Source organism: Plectropomus leopardus, chromosome 12 (genome assembly GCF_026936395.1).
Source record: "Plectropomus leopardus strain MGB_pleo_1.0 chromosome 12, ASM2693639v1, whole genome shotgun sequence".
In the NCBI taxonomy this organism is placed as follows: domain Eukaryota; kingdom Metazoa; phylum Chordata; class Actinopteri; order Perciformes; family Serranidae; genus Plectropomus; species Plectropomus leopardus.
The window spans coordinates 16,927,040-16,945,621 of NC_142187.1; the positions used below are offsets into that span (position 1 = coordinate 16,927,040).

Sequence of the window (18,582 nt, forward strand, 5' to 3'; positions counted from 1 at the left end):
ATAGCTGTAACGGTTAACATAAATACAAACAATATCAGATGTTTGATTGGGGTAGTTTTTCGTGAGGGATAAACGCACGGTAGGTACAGCTACCTGTGATCCTACACTTAGGGAAAAATAAACACGTGTTTATTCGTGCGCTACCTCCCATTAGAGGCTGTTATGTAGGCTCGAGTGCACTGCTGCCATCTTCTGGTGTTTTTCTATGCAGAACAAATTGCAGACACAAAACAATATTGATGTGATTTGTTCTTCATTTAATATCAGTTAGGGGCCATTTTCTGCAGTTCGATGCTTTGTACCTTTTGGTGATAATACTTTGATTTAACTTTAAATGCAGGACTTTTACTGTGCACTGTAAGTATTCAACTGTTGTATTACTTTTACTTAAGTCAAGGATCTGAGTACCTCTTCCAATATTAGTAAAAAGGTTAGCCTACTACATTTATCTATATATTGTTTATATCTTGTATTTGAACATGTGCTTAGATTAGTGGACATATCTCTTTCAAATTTTGATCAACATCAATTTATTGGATAGGACAGAGAGTAAAGTGTGAAAGGGGGAGAGAGAGTGGATGACATGCAGCAAAGGGCCTAAGCCAGAGTCAGACCTGCAACCGCTGCAGCAAGGACTCAGCCTCTGTACATGGGGCGCCTGCTCTAACCAGTGAGCCACCAAAACCACAACATCCACTTTCTTGTGCTGCGCTCAGGTGAGTTTCGGGAGACTTTTTCAAGTATTTAAACCTCTGAACCATGACCAAATTGGTTTGATTTCTTTAGGAAACATGGGGGGAAAAGCAACAACAGCAAAAAAAAAACCAACTTGGAAAAAATATATAAATTTGGAAATTTTCCCTAGCTTTTAAAACATTTTCTAGATATTTATAATTATAGTAATTAGTGGAAATTATGTTACATAATGTTTTTGTAAAATTATTTTTCTAATGTTCGTTTTTGTTTTATTGTTTTTATTTACATTTTTCCGTCCCTTTTTTGTGCTAATTTTTCCTGTACTTTTCAGAGTTTCTTGCTTATTTGGGGGGTAACATCTCGAGTTGCTCGTTGCCTTCTTCCCATGTTTTTGAAAGAAATCAAGCCAATTTGCTTATGCTTTAAGGGGTTAAAAGGAAGCAAAAAACCAAAACTAGACATGGAACTAACTTTTTCGTTATTTGTTTTGTTGTTGATTTCAGACGTAGGGGGGGAAAAAAAACAGGCTTTTCGTTTTTGGGTGGCTTTTAATTTTTCGTGTGTAATGACCGTTTATCAACTCGAGATATGGATGTGATTCGGATGTTCAGCTGACATTTTAATGTATCCTGTTAGTGCGTGCTGCCGTTGCCTAGCAACGGTCGCTAAGCTGCAGTGGGGGTGAAGTCATAAAGGCCCCCAGAATGTCACTTAGGATGTTCTGACGTCAGATTCCAAAGTACGTCGCTCTATATCTGCTGGTGAAGCCCCACATTTGTCATTGTTTGCCGAGAAGAGCTTCAAGCAGTGCGTGAAAAACAAACTCCGACAGTATAACAAATCCATCAGAGATAATTGCAGCACATAATACGAATCGGGTCAAACAATGGTAACTCCAGTGAGAGACGAAATGGAACAGATAACTGTTGAAGATATCCGTCCTGTCATCGAAAGCTTTTTCGATGGGATATCAAGGAGACAGCAACTGCTCCTGGAAAGAGGCAAACTTGATAATGCCACAGAAGTTTTGCTGAGAGAGCTGCTTTTAGACCTGTCAGCATCAATAACAGATCTAATTTTTAAGAATCTTAGATCTACATATTTGAAAATATCTGAGGAACATGTTCAGTCCATTTTGGGCAACATACTTCCTCAGGCTTTTGCTCAAGTTCTGAACGTAGATGACGAAGAGCAGTGCGTCAGTTCAGAACACCTGACCAAAATGATTTCCAGGGAGGTTGCCACAATCCTAGAGTCCTCCATCGGATCAAGTGAGGACACCTCCAAGCCTATGTCTTTGGAGGTTGTGACCCCCCCTCACAGACTTAATGAAATGGTCAATCATGCTTGCTCTATGATAAAATCATTCATGGGCAAGATTAAACATAAGTGCACACCTCGTCCTAGGCCCAAAAATACTCTTGACGTCTCCACACAGGCGGAGACTAAAGAATATTCAGAGGACCTGGAGGTGGCAGAGTCCCTAGCGAGATCTGAGACGGCAGGAACTCCTAATAGAGTCTCAAGATGCTCAGTAGACAGCTCTGGATCTAATGCCGAGCTATTAATTAAGCAAGAGATGAGCGACATCACAGATCCTTTCCTAGGTTATATTAGTGAATCAGAGTTAGAGGTGTTGGCATGTAAAACCTCCCAGGAAAGTAAAACAATTGCAAGTGACATTGACGACATCAGTAGTGGATTCTGTTTGCCAAGTACGAGCACAGAATCCAGAGAGAAAAATAAGAGCACAGAATCTGTAGAGAACACAAAATTGTGCTGGAGGATTAAGACATTTTTTGCCAAACTATTCGCAAAAATGTCAATATTTAGAATTGCGAGACAGTTGAGGGCTAAATTCTTCCCCAACGCCAAAGATGAAAGCAGGAAATCAATACAGTCATTCTGTGATGAAATTGAGTCTCTGTTTCCATCAGAGGATGGTGAGGAACATCAGGGGGGAAATGAATTTTCTGTGTACCATAGGTTACAGAATATTTCCAGGGGTAAAAACCTGGTATTTACAAACGCGCTATGTGATCTCCTGTACGATCACATATACGGGGGAGTGATTCCTAATATTGTCCCAGGAATTGCGCGATTAACGTTAAATGATAACATCAAAAATAACATAAACCGCAAAGTATGGCGTTTCCTGGGACTGCTAAGGTGGTGGCTGACCTCTAAGGCTGGCATCCACTGTGACAATGTCACACAGGCTTTGAAGGACACTGAGACAGTAACCCCAGTACCCTCAGTAATAGTACCTGAGGAGACGGATGCTGATTTTAGAGCACAGACAAAGTTTAACAAAATGTCTGTCAATGTCATTTTAAAGAAGCTGGTTTCGCGGGTTTTAAACAAGTCAGGGGTGAAAACTGACTACGAAAACTTAAAAATCCTCATTGACCGCCTGTTCGAAAAATTATGGGCTGAAGTCGAGGGAGTAGATTTTGAAATCACTGGAAAAAAGTTACAAAACATTGACAAAGCCGTTTTTAAGGATCTGTGCAAACATTTCGGCTGTGCAGAGATGGTGCTGGTTTTAATGACTGTTGGAAAGCCAAGCTTTGATGATTTTATTGTCAACGCCTTAAAAAATCAGATAGTAAAACCACAAAAGAAGCCAAATGCCATCTGCAGATTCTTCTCTCGGGTGGGCAAAGTTCTTGGCATAAAATAAATTTCCCTATAGACATAGTGAGGTCCATACCATTTAGGTCAAACATAATCATGATGGAGTAAGTTTTTTACTCCATCTCCATCTTTGGCAGTCAGCACTGCAAACTCACGGTTCTCAGTATTGAACCTGTGGGAATTTGTGTTCTCTACTTAGGTCGTTAGGGTTTTCTCCGGGTGCTCCGGTTCGCCCGCTATCATGAAACCATGCAGCAAAAGCTATCTGGTTTTATGTAAAAAAAAAAAAACAGAAACAATTCATTCATACTTAGGTCGTTAGGGTTTTCTCCGGGTGCTCCGGTTTGCCCGTTATCATGAAACCATGCAGCAAAAGCTATCTGGTTTTATGTTAAAAAAAAAAAACAGAAACAATTCATTCATACTTAGGTCATAAGGGTTTTCTCCGGGTGCTCCGGTTTGCCCGCTAATAATAAAATGTGATAATAATAATAATACATTTTTGCTTATCTCTCTTATTGTTAGCGTTTATAGATGTAAATATGCAACTCAGGCTGACGTGCTAAATCAGTTTAAAAGAAATAAAAAGAAAAAAACTGTTCTCTTCTGCAACAGTGTGTTTTTTTTAATGTGAAAACTATCTTGTGTAAAAGTTATGTGCATGACCATGAATAGTAAGTTAATAAGTCTAGTGGTTGAAGCTGTAAAGATATAATTACAGTATTTGTTTGCATCACTCAATTGATTTTAACCAATGTACCTTCTAGAGCTCCATTCCTCCTCAAAAATGATGTTTTACTAATTAAAAGTTGAGTGCTTCATATACGTTTCAACATATATCAAATTCTACATTCACAGATATGTCAGTGCTCACCAGGTCTCCTGTAGAGACAAAATGTCTTTACCTTATATATTCACCTTAATTACCCCATATAACATTTTGATTTCAAGGTACAAGGTAACTTTATTGTCATTTTTCTTAAATGTAGTTTAAGAGGAAATTAAATTTTAAGTTGATCCTAAATCTTGCTACATCTTTTGGCGTCAAGGGAGGAGTTGAGGAGTCTCACAGCCTGGGGAAAGAAGCTGCTCTGTAGTCTGGTGGTTCTGCAGCAGATACGTCTGTATCTTTTTCCAGATGGCAGCAGAGTGAACAGATTTTTGTTGGGGTGGCTGCTGTCTTTCAGTATCTTTTGGGCTATGTGCAGACACCTCACTTCAGCGTCACTGATGCTCTGTAGATGGGAACTGGTGATGTTCTGGGAAATTTAAATCACCCGCTGTCAAGCCTTCCTGTTTTGGGCCGTGCACAAACCATGCCAGTTTGTGATGTTTCCAGTCAGTGTGCTTTCTATTGCTCCTCTGTAGAAGTTAACCAGGATATTGCTCTGGAAATTAGCCTTCCTAAGTTTTTTAGGTATTTGAATTCTGTCCTTTCAGCTAAAATAGTTTGACTTTGTTAAACCCCCTTTTTACATTACTTTTATCACTTCATTATACAATAATAATATATACTGCTTTTGTATCATTAGTTATTTGTTCACTCCTCTGACTGGAAATACAGTAATTTCCACCACATCTCCTATTTACAGTGAGCACCTAACAGTAAAGATAGAATAATGAGGGCTTTTTAAAGTATGCTTTGATGAAGATACAGAAAACACACATGCCTCCCAAGGTGCAAACAGAATTTGTACCAAAAAAAAACGAAAAATAAAGATAGTAAACAAACAACTACAGAAAAAAATCTATAAACCTATACACCAGATTACAAAATATGGCAAAGACTGAGTTCCTTGATTACAAATAAGTAGATAAATTCAATCAGTGACTCAAAATCATGTGATTGCCAAAGAGTTGCTCATAATGATGTAGACGTATCATTATATGTATGTAATGATGTATATTTTTGTTGTTATTTCCATCTTCAAGAGACTGCATCAAACAAAAACAAAACAAAACAAATAAAACTATCAAAAAACTGTTGGAAAATTGTGAATTGTTCATTCTGTGCAGAACTAGCAGAAAGACTTAATAAGATTTGGATCTGTGCCCATACCCAATGGCTTAGTGTCAGGTTATTTTCTTGGAATGTTTTCTTTACAAATTTCTCTCTAATTTTTAGTAATTTCGTGTCTGCCCATGTTCCTAAAAGAAATCAAGCCAATTTGCTCAGCTTTCAAAGAGTTAAAAAAATGAACTTGTGCGCCTTCCTTCATGTATTTGTATCAATAAAAATAGTTTTCAGTATATGTCTCTCTGTTTTTTATTCACTTGCTTATAGTGATTGACTTATCTCACTTACACGTGTTTTGTAGTCGATTGACTAATAAAGCACTTAAAGAGGAAAAAAAAAAAAAAAAAAGTCACGCATCACGTGATTTTCTCACCACGTGATCGCCAATAAACGTCCATGGCGGCGCACTGCTCTGTAGGACTCGCTGCAGCCAAAGCAGGTACTGAGTCAAACACTGCCATCATGTAGAGAGACAGCTGGCATTGGCGTCAGCCCGGTCTACTCGTGCTCTTGCGTAACTTAAAAACAAAGAACTTATGTGGGAATTTCATCAAAATACGACAGCAGCACCGATATTTTGTAAGTAAAGTACGGGTGTTTTGCTAGCTGCTGCAAAGCCAGCTGATTGTACCGGTAAGCTAACCTGCTGTGTGTCCCGTGGGTCTGTTTTTGGACTGATTGCAGCACTGAATGTAATGCACTGTAGCTAATGGTATCTCGCAGGGCCATGCAGAGACCTTTAGAGGGGCAGGTGATCAAAATAAAAAAGCGGCACGTGGAACAATGTATTGTTCCACACACCAGTTTAACCCTCTGAAATCAAACTGGTTTGGTTTCTTTCAAAAACTTGGAGAGTAGGCAATGAGCCAGTTAACAACACGTAGTTCTAAAATAGCAAGACATGAACAAAATCTCAAGAAAATTACCTGTTAAAAGAGAAAAAGTAGAAAACAAAAACACACAAGAAATGAGCCAGAATATTGCAGAATTAATATATATACATATAATTATGTTTTTTTTTCACATAACATAATTTTAACAGTGATAAATGATACATATTTTTTTTGGGACATCTTACCTAGTTTTTAATTGTTTTTGACTGACAGATTCATTGATTTTGTTGTTCTTGTTGGCTGCCACAAGGTTAATATTATTGGTATAATATTAAAATTGATACTTGGCCAATGTAGTTCTCCTACATGCTTGGCACACAGAAGAAGTTTGATCGCAATGTGCAGCCTCACTGCTCGATGCCACTGAATCCTACACACGCTTGTGGTTTTTACATAATGCCTGTGATTTGTAGTGACATATATCTTATTTTATGTAGTATTTTTTTGGGGTGGGGGTGGGGAATAAGGTGCAACAAAGTTCACTACTTAGATTTAAAGTGGGAATGTTGCAATTTCATAGTTGCTATATTGAGGTTACATATATGTAGTCATACATATGAGGAGGTGGTGTATTTCACTGGAGGAGAGCACTGGAATTGGGGGATCCCAGACAGCCTCACCATAAGAATTGCATGTCTACCTTTTTTTTTTGCTGGAAAGTTTTGTAAAAAAAAAAAAAGAAAAAAGAGAGAGAACACTTTGTCCTTTATTCTGTTGCTCTCCTTTTGTCCAGGGCTCGGTGGTTTCCTGCGAAGAGTTTGTTGTTTAAGAAGCTGTGGTCCACCCACAGCCTTACTGTGTCAGCAACATCGGTGTTTCTTCTGGAGGAAGTGGAAAAATTCTCACCATGTAGTTCGCCCAGCTAATGTTAGGCCTGCCTATGCAGTACCCAAGGTACAGCACCTTATGTTTTCTTTTTTGCCTTGCTGAAGCAAGTCAGCTCCTGCTAAATGAAAATTTCTATTGTAGTTTGGTTTCTGTCTCAAAATTATACAAAGCCTGGGGTCAATAATATGACCCGCCCTTTGTATCCTGTCCTTACTGTCCTCTCTGACTGTAGCACATTGTGCGGCCTGACTATGTTGGCACTGGACTGGTCCCAGAATGGCCCGACTACATAGAGATCAAAGACCAAGAGCAGATCGACGGCCTTGCCAGAGCATGTCAGCTAGCCAGGCGTGTGCTGCTACTCGCTGGACGCAGTCTGAGGGTAAGCACCTGATCACTATAATAAAGGGATGCATAATAATGTTGGCTTATCATTGGATCAGCCCACATGCAGATTTCTGCTGATATGACAGCCAGATATTTCTATTTAACAGTGAATGTGTACAAAACATCAAGTTGGAATATTTTGTATTATTTTGCACAATAAATGAATATTTCTTACGTTGAAAAGCACTGTATTTTGTGGAACGATGTTTGAGCACTGATTTGGAGGAAACAGTATTTTGTGGTGGCAGTTATTGCATCACATTGGTTAAGGGGCTAAAATTAGAGCTGGATTTTGTGTCTCCATCGCTGCCGATCGGAGCTGGGGCCGATAAAAACCTGTGACTATTACACAGTCATTTGACCCACGATGCTAGCTGTTAACTTTCCCATTACATTAAAAAAACAGATGTTTGTGGGTGTTAGTGGACTTTTTGTGTGATGGGAAGGGCCGAAGTAATGTTTGTGTTTCTATGTCATGAAAAATAAACAAAACTATTTTGACCTGAAACTTTCAGGTTGGTATGACAACAGATGAAATAGACTTCATCGTGCACCAGGAGACAATCAAGCACAACGCCTACCCCTCCCCTCTCAGATACGGGGGTTTTCCAAAGTCAGTTTGTACGTCTGTGAACAATGTGGTCTGCCACGGCATACCTGACAGGTAAACAAGCAGAGCATTCACACACACGGTTTTGTTTTTTTTTTAAAGAGGATTATAATAAGTGAGTTTTTAGCACTTTGTGATGTACAAAGTAGGAACAGCATTTTAAAACTGTCAGCTGGCTCAAATATCAATAATGCACATTATTGAAAATGTAAAGGGGGGGCACCCAGTAGTTGGTAGATAGGGAACCACATATACAGAGGCTGCGTCCTCATTGAAGCGACCGTGGGCTTGATTCCGGCCTCGGCCCTTTGCTGCATGTCATCCCCTTTCTCTCTCCCTCTTTCTCGTTTGAACCGTCCTATCAAGTAAAGGCAAGAAGCCAAAAAAGTTTTAAAAATCGGAAAACGTAAGGGATTCTACACGTTGCGTGATTCATTTTTTATTCGTCTGTACCATAGTCGGCAACTTCAAGACGGAGATATCATCAACGTCGACGTCACTGTGAGTTGATGCTTTAACAGACGCAAACAAACTCAAAGACATTACCGTCAACGTTACCACTCGGAGCAACACTGTTCAGATCATTGACCTCTGCCCATTCATAATAGGTGTATTTGGATGGTTACCACGGTGACACCTCAGAAACCTTCTTGATTGGCCAGGTGGATGAAGCTGGGCAGCGACTGGTGGAAACCGCCAGGCGCTGCCGAGATGAGGCCATTGCTGCCTGCAGGCCGGGTGCACAGCTCTGTGTTATAGGAAACACTATCAGGTAAAAAAATAAAAAGCTATACAACATATAATCACATTCACTGTTTCTAATATGTTAAAACACCTTTTTTTCTGTACTGTTGGCAGTGAAATAGCCTGTGCCAGTGGCTTTCAAGTGTGTCCTTATTTCATTGGACATGGAATCGGCTCCTACTTTCACTGCCATCCTGAGATCTGGCACCACGGTGAGTTTGAGTCTGTGCTCACCAGAGACTTCAACAGCAGCACCTGCGTATGTGTGCATCACATGTGTTGCTGTGCATTTATGCTATGTGTTTGTCAGTACTTTCTGAGGTATTGTATTTGTCGGTTTTCTTTCAAAAACATGGGAAGAAGGCAAAGATGTATGTAAAATTAGTAAAAAGTATAGGTAAATGACCTGAAAGTTAGCACAAAATTTAAAAAAATGAAAAAACGTGCAAAAAAACTAACATAATTTCCAATATGTAATTATTATATAAATATGATTTTCTTTAAATTTTCCCTAGCTTATTTTTAATATTTTATCAAATCTACTATTTTTGTGTTTTTTTTTCTCCCCCTTTTGCCTTTATTGAGATAGGAAAGCTTAGGCATAAAAGTGTGACAGAGAGAGGGGATGACATGCAGTGAGAGGCCGCAGTTTGGAGTCGAACCCGTGTCCGCTGCATTGAGGACACGGCCTCTGTACATAAGGGGCGGGCGCTCTGCCAGGTGAACAACTGGGCGTCCCATAACTTTTGCAATTTGTAGAACATTTCTTGCCTAGTTGTTCATTCCATTTTTCCCTATGTTCTTGAAAGAAACAAAACCAGCTAAGGGTTCAAAGTTTTAAATGCTTGTGAAGTGCGTCAGAGAACAGCACACGAAAAGTGACGTTGATCCAGGTTTCAAAGAGTTAAACATTGAATTGATTATCAGAGTGATTAGAAACACTATAAACAAGTCAGAACCGTAAATATTATAGCGAATATATACAAAGCTCACTGTTAAGAGTGAAGTAGCTTTGACTAACTTAAGGTTGAAAAAGCACTTTGAATACTAAGGTCGAAGGCGAAGGTGACATGACTGTAGAGCCAACAGGAAGTAAACAGACGTGAAGTTTGTAAAACTGATATACTTCACACTACATTGTGCTAGTAAAGAGTGTAGTTATTGTGAGTCAGATAACCTCCACAAGAGACTCACATGACTTGTTTAGTTTGTGGGATATTGGAAACAGAAATGAGGAGAATAAATTCTGATATAAAAACCATAATCATGTTGCTGAAATGTCTTTTTAATGAATGAAGATATTCCTTCTTTCCTCTTCATTTTCAGCTAATGACAATGACATGACCATGGACGAAGGGATGTCTTTCACAATAGGTGAGTTACTTGTTTGCAGGATGCCACTGTGTATGAGTGCAGGGCTGACATTGTATTTTTTTATTGAAGCTTTTACATTTATACATGACAAAGTAAGACACACAAATCCAACCACTGACAACATTTAATATAGAAGGGGATATATAGTGCTTGCAATACCACATACATTCATTTCATCACCATGAGGTCCACTTTATCTTGTACAGGGTCGACACATGCCTCACAGCAAAAGAAAAGCACCGGGCTTCTCATACTTAACTGAAATTAATTAAATTATTATTCTTGATACTAAGGCACATTTTCCAAACCTGTTTCTATATGGTTTCAGTCTTAAACTTACTGTCATGTAACATGTCTGCTATTGCTCCATACCAAGAAGATTAAAATACTCAAGTAGCCATGTTTCAATTGAGAAACATTTTGGCTTGCGAGTTTTCCAATTTGACAAAGTCAGTCTTTTCGCAGCTAAAAAGGCTAAGCCCATTGTCTTTCTGTCTTTTTTTGTCATGAAATGTGCCGCTCTGTGACCTAGTAGGTAAGAAACCGGACATAGTGAAATATCTATATTCATAATAACAACTTGACTGCAGGGCAGTGCCACAGCATATGATACAAAGTTTCCACTTGTCCACATTCATGCGAGAGATCTGAAACATTTGAGTCATTTTTTTTAAGTCTAGAGGGAGTGATATAACTCTACTTCTGACTGACTTTGAAGTTATTTTAATGTCTTTGCAAATGTTCTCCCATTCATCTTGAGCGAATTTGATCCCTAAATCATGTTCCCATTGTAACTGAGTCTGAGTGTTTGGATTTGAGGAGGACTGAAGCAGCATCATGTAGGAACCTGAGACAACTCCTCAGTCTAATGATAAGAATCTGATTTTTTTTATCTATCAAAATCAGTCAAAATTTCCTTTGGGAAATTTGGCAAAAAAATCATTTTAATTGGGCATATGGCAAAAAACTGTTCATGTTTAAATTATATCTTCTAAGTCACTCATGGGGTAAAATCACCCTGTTCTCCGCAATTTGTGAAATTTCTTTAATATTGTCTTGATACCATATAATATTGGACAGTGGATTCCCTGCAGCCTTAAAAGCAGCATTATGCTATGTTGGGCAAGACGGTAGAGCATTTCTTGTAATTCCCATTCTTTTATGAATTTCTTTATTTATGTTGCACGATAATTTCATAGTAGAGTTATATAGCTTTTGAGGTGGAACAGGATTGTATCAGAGTGAAGAAAAGTAAATAAGTTGCTCTTTTTACAAGATATTCCTCCAGCCAATCCCAGCTCCCTTTATCTTCAGTCTTTTCATAACCCCAAGTAAGGGAATATTTAGCATTAAATGCAAGATAATACATCTGGGACGCCAAGGCCTCCTTTGTCTCTCTGCAATGATAGATTTTTCTGATTATTTCAAGGCTTCTTGTTATTCCACAGAAAAGATGACAACATTGTGTTTATAGTATCAAACCAAGATTTTGGAATGAACAAAGGAACAGAAGAAAATAAAAAAATAATTCTTGGGAGAACGTCCACCTTTAGTACTTCTGCTCTGCCCCACAGGGACAAAGGCAGGGAAGACCACCTTTTAAGGTCTTCCTTTATTATATGCATTTAAATCAAATGTTTTACTAATAGACATTCTGATAACTATGCCTACGTATTTCAAACCATCCGTTCTCCAGACAAAATAAGCTGGTCCAAGATCAGTAGAGTGTGTGCAGTTGTTAAAAGGTATGGATTCACTTTTAGTCCAATTCATTTTATAGCCTGAAAGGCTTCCAAATGAATGAATAATTTCTAACACTTTTGGTATGGAGTATAATGGTTTGGATAGGGTCAACAAAATATAATCTGCATACATATTTAACTTGAAATTATGATCATCAATTAAAAAGCCTGTAACATCTTTGTCTTTGCAAATTGCAAGTGCTAATGGCTCTAAGGAGGGGCTGACATTGTCTGTTAATTTTTGTAGAGCCCATACTGATGGAGGGGTCAGCAGAGTTTAAAATCCTGAAGGACAAGTGGACTGCAGTGTCTGCAGACGATAAAAGGTACATTGACAATGAAAATGGTCTTTGTTGTGGTGCTGTAGCTCTATTTTCAGCAAAACACTTCTTGCTGACTAAATGGTTTATACATATATACTATATATAAACACAGAATTTAAACAACCCAAAATAATGCAGTTACCATATAAAGTAATATCAGAACAAAACCAAATAATAAAAAATGGCTTGCACTTACATCGAATCAAGTGTCTCAAAACAAAATATCAATAAAGTTTGCAGTCCTTGGAATACAATATGCCAGCCAAATCGTAGCATCAGATTAGAGATGTACAATGTGTACCTGAAAAGAATGTAGAGCTTAAAGGAAAAAGTAATCAAAGCCAATATAAAACCACATTAGATTATTTAAAAAAATGAATGAGAATTCACACAGACATAACTGATAGCAATCATTTAATTTCAAACTCAATGCAAAAGTAAGTAAAGTTGATTTCTATATAAATATAGAAAATACATTTTATAAATTTTATAGATTTCTCTATAAAATAATCAGAAAGTGCTTTACATTAAAGACGGACACGTAGTGAAAGCAATATAAAAATAAAAATTGATAACACATAGTTGCCTCAAATCTTGAACTTTTAAAACCTTTACAGTCTTATGTGTATCTTCTTAACTGACATCCGTGCAGGTCTGCTCAGTTTGAACACACGGTGGTCATCACATCTGACGGAGTGGATATTCTCACCAAGCTGCCAGAAGAGAGCAATCTATGACCGGAAGGAATCTAAACGCTGACTCCGACTTTGACGGAAATGTCTTTACCTCAAACACGATTTAAACTACCCTCTGTGTTAACAAAGCACTGTTACAAAAACTTGAATAGTGATTCACCTAGACACTTTTTTAACAAGTGTGTCGTTTCTACCTGTAAAGTGTGTAAAAAGAAATTAAATTAAGTTTCTCAATTTTGCTTTTGATTGGACACGCACAGTATCTGTATATTCAGTTTGAAGGTGTTTTTTTCACCCTCGATTGGAGCATATGTGGTGCTTCTCATGACTGAAGTAGAGCTCTGTTCAAATCAGGAGTGTAGCTAGTGCCATTATAAGAGATCCCAGTCTCCTTCAAACTTCAGTGTCTTTTTTTGCCAACCCATCAACAGCTGACCAGTTAATTATGTTTCCACTTGGGCCATTTGTGCACCGTCCATTTACTAAAAGTGCTTATTAAAGATTATTATCTGGTAAGGATCTCTACAGAGATAGACCCTCAATTAACAAAATAATAAAATATAATGTCATAAAAACTCCATTAAATAAACAGCAATTTTAGTGTGTATAGTGCCAGCGTATTCTCACATATTACTGGGTGATTGAAGAGTTTATTTCAATGGTGGAAAGATGAACCAAGATGGGTTTTGCAAGTTTTATTTTGTTTCTGTGACTTTGATTTAAGTGTTATTAGACGATAGGAATTAACTCTTTAACAAAAAGGTCTATCTCTGTGTGAATCCTTTCCAAATCGTTGTCACACACTTAAAATAACAATCTAATCCTCTTAGTGGTAAAAAAAAAAAAAACAACAACACACTTTCAGTGGACATAAATTGTCAGCACTGGTATGCCCTGAGTAGTTATCCTGCAGCCTGTGTGGCTGCTGATGGCTGCAACCCTCTCGCTTAATACTGGACCAATTTTAAAAATTGTCTCCATTAGTCATTGCGACACAAAAATGTGAAAAAATAGGGTCCAGTTTGAAAAATACCTAAGCTACCGTTAAAATTTGAATTCTAAATATCCAGATGGACTTGAAACAGTTAATTGGGAGCAACAAGAGAAGGGCTTAGGCCAGGAGTCCATGAGTCCAAAATTTCCCAGCACAACCTCGTCCACCTATGAAAGTAATGACTTACCATTTACTAAAAGCTGAATAATGCTTTTATTATTTCACCTTTTATGAATTCAGTCAATGGTCCACTTTGATTTTAATATTTGTCTCACATCATCATTGTCTAAGTCAGTGGTTCCCAACCTTTCCTTATGGGACCCCTTTTCTATTACTCAGTAAACTGAAGACCCCTGACTATGTGACACACATTATGGATATCATATTCTATGCATAACAATAATAGTACAGAACAACTGATAAACTGTACGGTTAACTCTAACAACGAGCAAAATAACTGCTGGAGGTTTGTGTAAAACGTGCGATTTGGAGTATTTCTTTTGAATTTCTTCACATAGCTCTTATTCTGTGAGATTTTTATAAATTGTTTACATATTTAAGAATTATCTAAGCTTTAAAGAGTTTTGTTTTCTGAACAGAAAAACATGCCGAGATATAGGCCAACTGTATATATTTTAAAACATATATATTTTATAACAGATTCATGACTTCCAGTGAAGCTTTGGTGACCCTTAGTGTGTCAGGACCCCCATGTTGGCAACATTGCTCTAAATGTTGTTTAAAAGTCTTCTCTACTCTGCAAGGCATGTCATAGTGTTACAGAATACCAAATCCTCTTTACTTTTCATAAACTAGGTTGGCTGAGGAGTACTACTTCACATATTTCAGAATCAAAAACATCCAAGGACAAGTATGACCAAAAAAGGTGGGAGAGGTCAGGCTTGTTATTTGTTTTGTCAGTAAGTTATGACCACCCAAAAAAGGGCACACTGTTATGCAAAAGCTAAATAGCCTTTAATGAATGGGCAAAACACCCACACATTTCAGCTCACAGTCTTCATCAGGGCATGTGAAAGAGTGTGGCAGCTCACAGACATATCAAGGCTGATGTCAGCTGCAGGCAGTCAGAGCAGCACAGTAGATGGCAGCACACACTGCGTTACTTAAAACGTCAGCTTCACATCTTCACTCATGTCACAGAGGCACAACACATCTGACCGTATAGAACATGTTTGTGATCCATAACCATAAGAAGAAAGCACTGTTATATTGATCCAAAACAAGTGTCAATTATCAACCACTGTTGCATGTCTTCTCCCAGAGCCTAAAGCCTACTTTTTTCCTTAGTATGACCGATTGATTCAGTTTTTTTCTAAGAAAAAAAATGCACAAAGGAGACGGCAAAAGGGTGTTGTGATTGTAAATTCCACACATAGCATCATCCTTTTGTTCTATTTTAGTAGCTATATCTTTTCTCTACAGGTGGATTTGATAAAGAAAAGCGCGATCAAATATCTCAAAGATTCTTTCTCTCTTTACCTCACCACCTTTGTGCTTAGGCTTTTTTACAGTAACTCTCTTGTACATTATCTGACACTTCTCACCATGACTAGAGCTCAACTTCCAGGTTATTTAATATGCATAGAAGATTTATAATGCATCTGTAACCGAGGAGAGGTTGGCAAAGAGAGGATGCTTCCGAGAGCAAATAACATAGGTGGAGAAAATGGATTTCAGCCGACTGGGTGTGTTTTCACTTCCTGCCAATGTGCACTGAGTGTGTGCGTCTGTGCTCATGCCAGTGCCAGTTTGTGGGTGAGGCAGGAAGGATTAGACAAATAAAGGTGGGTCAGCTAATCTGGAGTCTGATCATGTACAGCCAGGAAATGATTCACAAATTATAATTATATTTGATGCAAGACATTTGATGATAATCAAATAATGATTATGAAACTCGAGGGCCAAAATCATATTTAAAACCATAAATTAAGACCTTCTAAAATACTGAACTGAGCTGCACGATCTTTATAGTATCTAAGGTTATGCGTTTAAGCCACACAGCACACTCTGTTTGATTTTAGTGCAGGGTGTGGCATATGTGGCAGGAGAAGTGTGAGCTTCCTGTGAATCAGGGCTGGAGTCATAAACAGCTCTTGATTATCTCCCACCAGCATGACTCATTAAATTTAAAACATAAAAATCTGAAAAGATAAGAGGTTTGTCTGCGAGGATAGAAAGTGAGTCAAAGAGCAGGAGGTAGACATTAGGGGGAGGAGAAGTGGGTAAGAGGGTAAGATTTAGGGAGGAGCAGGGAGTGGCGGGGTGAGGTGTTGGATTGTGGTCATGAATTCTCTCTCTCCTGCCTCTCGTTCTGTTCTTGCATGTTGGGACTCATTCCTGCTCTCTCCCCTCGCTCTGCAGATGAATCCTCGCCTGCTCTTTGGTATTCGACCTTGAAATAACACATTCACTACTTTAAAAAAAGTGCCATGCTTCTTTTGCTTATAAGTGAAACCTTGTGGATTATCATTTCCTCTGTGAGAGGAGTTTTTTGTCCTGTTTGGGTATTAATGAGTGCAGAGTCTTAAGAACAACTCCAGTGAAATTTGGTAAAAAGTTAGGGCCATGAGCCATGGGAGAAATAATCAGTTTTCTGGTATTATTAGTGCCGTCATAAGACTCTCTATGCTTTTATTGTTTCTACCCACAAAAGTTTTGTCTGACATTTTACTTTTATTGCAGAACTACCTTTTCGCTATTCATTCCTATAAAATTGATATAATCGTAAACAGATTTGGATCATAACATGTTTGGAAGAGCCTGAAAACTAGTTTGTTTTTCTGTCTGACACAAATTCTGAAACTGACTCTTATCTTGACACATCTGATACTATTTATTACATTAACGCACTTGACGTAACCTCACTTAACCTCAAGTCAAAACTCTCTAAAGGTCAGACATACGAGAAAACATACACATATATAATGCATCTTACAATGCTGTCAAACATATTGAATCGGTTCTATAAACAAGTCAAAAGGAAAGCCATTATTCCATAGACACACTGCATATTTTAGAGTTTTGCTTATACTATCTCACATACCGGCATATACATTTCTGTGCCCTTGATGCTGATCGCATGTGACGTTCATATCTGCTGTCTTCATTTCTAGTCATTCCACCATGTGCATGTGCGAGGGCACTGCTGTGTATGTCAACATACTTATAGTTTTTCTTACAACTGCTGGATGAGTAGATTTATTTGTTATGTTTCTTCCACGTTCCCACGTTCCAGGTGTGCATACCTCTATTAGTGTGTGTGTGTGTGTGTGTGTGTGTGTGTGTGTGTGTGTGTGTGTGTGTGTGTGTGTGTGTTTGAGACTGAGTCTGTGATATATCACACTTACCTGGCATCTCACTGAGGAGCTTCACAGGAATCTTTGGTTTCCTTGGTGAACTGTAAAACTATAGCATTGACAAAGTGAGGTATCATTTTTCAGACTTGTGGAGGCAGATCTGTCTGACACACCATCACAGATGGCATGTACTGAATTTGACTGACTAAACGTCTCTGTGGGGACTTAGTCAAAGCACCTGAGGGCCAAGCAAAAACAGCTGAGTTTTGTTAGTTGGGATCAAATATGCACTCTGTCAGGACATGTAGCAACAGGGTGGTGTAGAGTGAGTGTGCACCTTTTGGTCACGGACATCTCTACAGTGGAAATTACTAGAAATGACTACTGGATTTTTTTCAGTGGGTTTAGACAGGAATCATGATCTGACTCCAGCTTCAAAGAACCACACCCTCTCTGTGATAATGCATTCAGGCTGTTATTTCATACCTCCATTTTTAGTTTTGTTGCTTTTTTTTAACAGAAGCCCTGCAGGCAATGTTGGCTAAGTTTATCTCCTATGTACAAGATATTATGTCCTATGTTTTGGTCACTTTGATGCAGATCACTGATGACAGATGACATGAATATTTTGGTAGTTTCCAGTCGGGTTATTTCGGAACCAAAATCAGACATCTTAACATCTCATACCAACTTTATCTTGATGTAGAATTATGACATTTAGTGGGAAAGTGTGGAAAGCAAAACCCAGTATGTTCAAAACATAATAATTTTAGCGTCCAGTCAGCGTGATTACAGTGTGAATGCTGATGTCGTTAGACATTGAAGATGTAGTCAACACAATTTTCATTACAACCAATCTGTCCAATGTAAGATTCCAACATCTTTCTGATGTCAAATTCCCGTCCAGTGCCAGCCTGGTACTCTACGAGGCTGCCTGAGTGGTACTCTGAGCTAAAAAACTAAAACCAGCATGCTAACATGCTCACAATGACAATGCTAATATGCCGTAGTTAAGCAGGCATAATGTTTACCATGTTCACAACTTTAGTGTAGCATGTTAGCATGTTTCCGTCTGGACCAAAGTAGATGGCATTTTGCCTATATGATAGATGTCTTAGAGTCAGATTAGGCCACAAATGTGTGTCACAAGTCACAGTTAATCTGCAAGAATGCATTTGTGAGTATGGCAGAAGGAGGGAGACAATCGTATACTGAAGTCACCAGACTGCTGCAGGGAGGGTTTCCTCTTGATTGACACTTACGAGGTGGAAAACTTTCTCTTTTGACCGCTTCAGCCTTTCATTGCAAGGAATGCTTTTTTTGGT

General features: G+C 38.4%; 2 protein-coding genes across 3 annotated transcripts; both read left to right on the top strand.

The window, feature by feature from the left end:
* The first annotated feature begins 1,606 nt into the window (after positions 1-1,606).
* Positions 1,607-3,503, top strand: LOC148188071 (uncharacterized). The gene is made up of 2 exons (XM_088085513.1): positions 1,607-2,935; positions 3,471-3,503. The coding sequence occupies exons 1-2, from the start codon at positions 1,607-1,609 to the stop codon at positions 3,501-3,503; spliced, it is 1,362 nt and encodes a 453-aa protein (XP_087941639.1).
* Positions 3,504-5,691: 2,188 nt separating this feature from the next.
* metap1d (methionyl aminopeptidase type 1D (mitochondrial)) lies at positions 5,692-13,180 on the top strand. Of its 2 annotated transcripts, none has more exons than XM_042498213.2 (10): positions 5,692-5,789; positions 6,977-7,137; positions 7,304-7,453; positions 7,974-8,122; positions 8,527-8,569; positions 8,677-8,840; positions 8,927-9,024; positions 10,139-10,186; positions 12,176-12,254; positions 12,904-13,180. In XM_042498213.2, exons 1-10 carry the CDS (start codon positions 5,747-5,749, stop codon positions 12,986-12,988), a joined length of 1,020 nt encoding a protein of 339 aa, XP_042354147.2. In that variant the 5' UTR covers positions 5,692-5,746; the 3' UTR covers positions 12,989-13,180. The 2 variants fall into 2 exon arrangements, with proteins under 2 accessions (XP_042354147.2, XP_042354148.2); XM_042498214.2 differs by having other exon boundaries at positions 5,760-5,929.
* Positions 13,181-18,582: the final 5,402 nt, after the last annotated feature.